This window comes from Poecilia formosa, unplaced genomic scaffold (assembly GCF_000485575.1).
Source record: "Poecilia formosa unplaced genomic scaffold, Poecilia_formosa-5.1.2 Scaffold16, whole genome shotgun sequence".
NCBI classification, from domain to species: domain Eukaryota; kingdom Metazoa; phylum Chordata; class Actinopteri; order Cyprinodontiformes; family Poeciliidae; genus Poecilia; species Poecilia formosa.
The window spans coordinates 1,156,045-1,162,044 of record NW_006799955.1 but is presented as its reverse complement, the minus strand read 5'-3'; the positions used below and the strand labels follow the sequence as shown (position 1 = coordinate 1,162,044).

The following is a 6,000-nucleotide window of genomic DNA, read 5'->3' as shown; positions in this document are numbered from 1 at the left end:
ATCCATAACTCTGGTATTTTTACCTCCCCTTAGGTTGGGTTCTGGTGTTAATTAATGTGTTAGACATTAAATAACACCACCATCTACCCTAACAACCAATGATGTATTCCTGATTTACGACATCTTTGTCGTTACAGTTATATGGATTTGAGGTGGATCCCTACCGATGGCAGAAACCTGAGCCCAACTGAAAATAATGAGCAGTAAAATGTAAATCCTTCAAAGAACTGAACATACAGTAATTTTATTCCAAATGTTTATATACCTACATGAGGCTTCAGTGCACCACTGGTGCAAAGGTAATCCACAACAGGATGATGAGATTTCAGGTAAAAGAAGTCTACTCTAAGGAACCTCTGTGTGCATTTCTCTTTGTGTCTGCTACACACACACTCACACACTCACGCAGCTCCGTTATTGTTCTCTGGTTGCTAAGTTACACTAGGGGGCAAAACAGGCTGTTTTTATTTGACCGTATTGTGCCTGATGCAACTTTTTGTGGTTTCTCTGCTCACCCCTGCTTCACAATGAGTCAAGACTATCACAGACATGATGCAAACACCCGGCTCGCCAGGCAAATCAACTGAGATGGAGACAAAAACAAATCCTGGACCTGTAAACAAACAGACGTCTGGAGAGAACTGACCCAAATCTAGAGTTAATGCACGAGAGTTAATATGGAGCCAAACCCGAGCAGGTCAGACGACATGTAATGACGCTTGATTTAAATCGATTTATTTATTTAGTGAAGCAAGAGTTGCATGCTATGTTATCTATTGCATATGAGTCGCTAAAACAGATACTCACGTACACGCTTTAAAGAGATGCCATAATCATATTTTGCTCACTCTCGCATTAAATTAGGCTACACTTTTCCTGTTTGGCATGAGTTAGGAGGATAACAATAGGCTTCCTAAAGCCTGGGATATTTTTGGAAGTTTTTAAAACCTCTTCATATTTAGAAGTTTACATATTGACCTAGTGTTTAGTAAAAATGTCATTTTAAACTGTACTATGTGCTGTATCAAACATTTTTGAACAACTTCAAGCCTTTTAAATAACTTGCTGGATTATAGGCTCAGTTATCTTGACAGTACTTGTCTTTGACAGAGTCAGGTATGCAGGACGTCTTTCCCACTCACGTTTTGCAGCGCTGGCCCAACATTTTTATTTTTTTTAAGATTAATATGAGGCCTTTTGATAGCTACTACAAAACAATGACTTTTTTTGTTTTTGAGCTGCTTTCTAAGATGCTTTGTGGGATTCTTAGGGTCTGTCACTTTGAGAGATTGATCTATACCCAAGCTTTAATTTCCTGATGTCTCGAGATGTTTTCTCAACATTTCCATATAATATTCTTTTCACATAATGGCATCTATTTTATGAACACACCCTACAAACACAGATAATCCCCTTACTTTGCAATTTGGATGGCACTTTCAGCTTTGCAAGCTTCCTTACTTTCTCTTCAAATATAATGACGGCTGTTATGGCAAAACTTCAATATGTGTATTTTTTTTTTACATCAAATCGCAGGATGTGTCACAAAAAAACAAAAACAAAAGAAAAACAGTTTTTTGACCCTAGCACATTTTTAAATTCTGAAAAAATATATATTTTTGATTATGCTTTGGGAGCAATGTCTTCTTTCTCTTCGAGTGGCATGATGGTGTTTGATCGACACTAGCATCAAACAAGGACTTTTGCTTAATATGGATGTTTTGCACAAACGTATTTATCACCCAGGCACACATCCAGCCTCCACCCAGAATTAGAAGATGGCTAAACATTCCCAGGGTGTTGATACTTGTGTGAAAATGTGGACATGCCATCTTCAGTCATCAGGAAATTGTTCCTATGGTTGAACCAAAAATTGTGATAGCATATGGTTTTTCCCATCCATCTTGCCAAATATCCACGATGTTAAGAAAAGGAAGCAGTGTGTTTGAGGTGTCTCCAAAGGTGTGCCTCCAATTACATAAAATGGTGCAAGTAAAGTTATTAGAAGCTTGCAAAGCCATGGCAACATCGTGAAGTATAATTTTATACAGTGTATTTAAATATTTGTCTTCAATTTTAAAATCTGTTTTCATCCCCAAGTGAATCAACTTACTTTGACTGAATCTACAGAATAAACAACTGCATTTTATTGTATGGGTCCTTGAGTTATGCTTTGAATGTTGTTGGACTGAAAAAAAAAAAAAATGTGATAACGAAGAACTGGTTCCAGGGAAACCTCATCAGACATTCTCACAATCCTCACTTATGATGGGAGGACTGTCACCAGAATCAACGTTGGCACACAGACGTACGAGGACCTCGGTAAGTTTTCCTTTAATTCTTTTGTTTTAGAAATCCTATTTGGTAAATGAATGTACATTTTTAAAGATGCTTAGTATTTTTATTTTTTTTTTCTGTCTGCAGACTATAAACCAAAATATGTTTTGCTTAAGGGTAAAGAAGATCATTATGACAGTTTGGAGCAGAGAACTGATGATGAGGTATTCAGATTTGTAAAATATGTCTGCCTGCGAATGTCACTGACAGAGTCAAAGATTTGCCTGGACATCCTGAGCCGGAGAGGGTTTTTCTGACACTGACTCATTAATCTAACAAGTAAATAACACTTTGTAGAGAGCCAGTAGAGAAAAAAAAAATCTTGGCTTTATTGCCATATCTGAAATATTTTGGTATTGTTTAGAGACATTTTCTTCTTTTGCCAAAGTAAAACTGAACTTGAGCTTTCACAGCCTTGTCACATTGTAAGTTTTATGTTTTGAAAGCTGATATGACATGGTATCCAGAGACAAGGAGTTTCGCGGCTCTGATTTATTCATGAAGCACGAGTTAAAGACCTCAAAGAATTTAATAAATTATGAAGAGTCTTTGTTTTTTCTCCTTTCACTTCAGAGTGAGCTGAAGATATCCCCAGATAATGAAATGTTGGATTTGCACAGCAAGGGAACTCCCCACTCTCCTACAGCCTGCCAAGAAGGAACAGAAGAGACCTTAACTAATCTTGACAAGGTATAGAAGAAAATGTCACTTATAAACTCCTCATTTTCCTTTTCTGGTTTAAATACGAATCCATTTGTGGAACAGGCAATTAATTCAGATTTGTTTTGTGACAAATTAGCCCTTTCATCACTTATTCATCTACAAAAGAACTGTAAGAAATTGAATTAGATGTTTAATACTAATTGATTTGCAATTGCATAGTAACACGGTTTCATGTAAGTATTTATAGCTGTTAACTTTTTTCACGTTTCGGGATATTACAATAACAAAACAAAAAAAATGAGTGTTTTATTTTGTATGTATGTCATCAAAACCAAGTTGAGGGAAAATTGCGAAGGAGAAACAAAATTACTTGTTTGGTTTTTTTCCTTTGAATCAATTTCTGAAAATCGTCTTTCATTTCTATTTGACCCTCTTTAAATAAAATAAAATTCAATCCAACTGATGCTGCCTGATGCCATCTCCAAAATTGTTAGTCGTTTCATAAGCAACTGCCAGAAAAAGGTAGTTATACTACAAAATATTGACTCAGACAGACTGAATATGTCACACATTTCAGATTTAATTTGCAAAAAAGCAGCTAAAATCACGACTCATCTACCTTCCATTTCACAGATATGTGCTACTTTGTGTGGTACAGAGGTATTTTTGATGCGAAAGTATTTGTGCCTTGCGACTGTAAAGTTGAAGTCAGAGAGAAAAAAAGCCTGTAGTTTTGTAATTTTAGTTAGTTTGTTTTTTAGTCTTTCACAAATACAAAACAACAGCTACACTCCTTCAAATTCTTAAATGCAAGTACACAAACTGTATTCTTTGAGTCAAACTTAAAAAAAACAACAACAAAAAAACTTACACTTACAGACTGAGCTGTGAAGCGAGATTTGAATCAAGCGGAGTAGAGTAGGAAGGACACGGCCGAGGCTAGCTTTACACCATTTGTCAAGCTGAAAGTGGAGCAAAACATTTTGTGTCTTGTGGTAATATGTATGCCTGAATTACCACCATGCTACTAAGGAGGTATTTTTGCTCAGAGAACAGTCAGCAGTTCAAAAAAGGGAAGAAAAAAAAAAAACCCCTCCAGTGACCAGTGTTCTTATAGCCTACAGTGCTGAGCTAAAAGAGGTGAGAGAGTGCAGCTCAGGCCACTGTTGACATGGAGGCTCACTCATGATAAAAGGAACAAAAGCTCCTGTCAGTGTGTGCAACTTGGAATTGAACTAATTTTTAAACAAAGAGGGGGGGGGAGAAAAAAACAGTCAGCAGTATTAAAATCCACACCACCTGACTTTTTATCCATTCAGACAGACAAAATGAAACGTTCACATATACAGCAGAATTTATATTATTGTGAGGTATTACAACGAGAAATGAGTAGAATCTCTAAAAAATCCCAGACATTTTATTTCAAACCTCTTAGCATTTTGTCCGCGCTTGCAGCAAAGCTCCAGGGGATGGGAACGTCGGTTTAGTCAATTACTTGCACCAATCTGAAATGTTTTAAAAAGTCAGCAGAGGACAGACAAGACGGACTTTAAAGATCTCCTGCACTTGCTCCGATAGCACCTTTACAAAAGTAAAATTGGTACTTCGCTTTAAATTATCTACATTTTTGTAGTTAAAAAAAAAAAAAACAGGAGAGAAGTTGCCTTTGCGTTGTTAAAGTTTTTGTGTCACAGTCTATTTTAGGAACAAATGTGGGTTAAATTAACAACATTCATTTCACCCTCAGCTCTACTTTAAGCTGAAATGGTGTGTCAGATAAAAATTTAAAGGAAAAAAAGAAAAAATCCTTTTCATTATTACTGTTGAGACTGTCAATGTGCCCCGTTTCAGTATTTAGGTCACACTGAGCCCAGTAACAGCTTCAGAGTCCAGAACTCAGGCAGCTATTTGAGTATTTATATTTTATTTTATTCATGACTTGGCACATTTAGAACTCCAGAGTTCAGGTATTTTAGGATGAGTATTAAATGCCGACCGGAATAAATCAGAATAAGGTTACACACGTAAATGCATTCAAAGGATGGAAAAGGGGGGCCTGCGTAGACTGGCTATTTATACACAACTAGTTAGATTATTCTTAAAACTGAACAGACATTATTTGTAAAACACAACGATAAGACATGTTTGTATTAATATAATGTATTAAGTAAGATTAAATTGCGGAAACGTCATTACCTGTGAACTTTACAGTGCGGAACAAACTACTGTGTTAATATTCTGTAATTACATTTTCAGAATTAAAAAAAAAAAGAATTAATTAAAAATGTTGAAGAAAACAAATCTTGAAATTTGAACTTCGAAAATAAGAATTTTGAAGAGTTAATTTATTGGATGACAGGATTTTTTTTGTTGTCAGTCACATTAGTTCATTTCAAGTGGACACATCGTGCTTTAAAATCATTCATTACATTTAAATCGTTCAGTTGTGGCCTATATAAAGTTTAACTCCAACTCATTTTGGTACTGTCTCTTTAAATGTAAATGAGGCACTTCATAACAGAGCATTCCACTCCACCCTGTTCTGCCATTTTTGTAGTATGACAGAAATGTGAAAATCTATCAGTTTAATATCAAATTGATAAAAAATGTCAACAATAACACATCTTAATAACAAGGTCTCAATATAGGTAACAAGCGCCAACTTCACTGAATGCATTTGACTCATACCGTTTACGTAATAATATTTTTAGACAAAGTTTCCCTGCAAATCTTTTTTCGATACTGGCAGAGGTTGCTGAAGCATTCACACAGTTTGGATGGTGCTTATTTGCGCAAAGAAAGACAACTCTCCTCATTTATGTGAGTGAATTTTCAAGAAAAATAACATTTAACCAAGGACTTTGAAAATGTTCTGATACATGGAGACGATGTTATCGGTTGTTTTATTAATGCTGCTCGTTTTAAATTTCATTTTATAGTAAAAACCACAAAGATCCTCAACCTTAACTCAAAAGCAGGCTTTGGGAGAGCAATTCATTA

The 6,000-nt window shown here is 35.6% G+C and overlaps 1 protein-coding gene across 1 annotated transcript in view; it reads left to right on the top strand.

Moving 5' to 3' along the window:
* Positions 1–429: 429 nt before the first annotated feature.
* The window catches only part of LOC107835625 (glutamate-rich protein 6-like), a 12,246-nt gene continuing 6,675 nt past the window's right edge, over positions 430–6,000 (top strand). The window contains exons 1-4 of the mRNA XM_016668602.1: positions 430–697; positions 2,231–2,322; positions 2,425–2,501; positions 2,911–3,027. Of these exons, the coding sequence (XP_016524088.1) occupies positions 678–697; positions 2,231–2,322; positions 2,425–2,501; positions 2,911–3,027 (306 nt within the window). The 5' untranslated portion in view covers positions 430–677. The remainder of the gene's footprint in view (positions 698–2,230; positions 2,323–2,424; positions 2,502–2,910; positions 3,028–6,000) is intronic.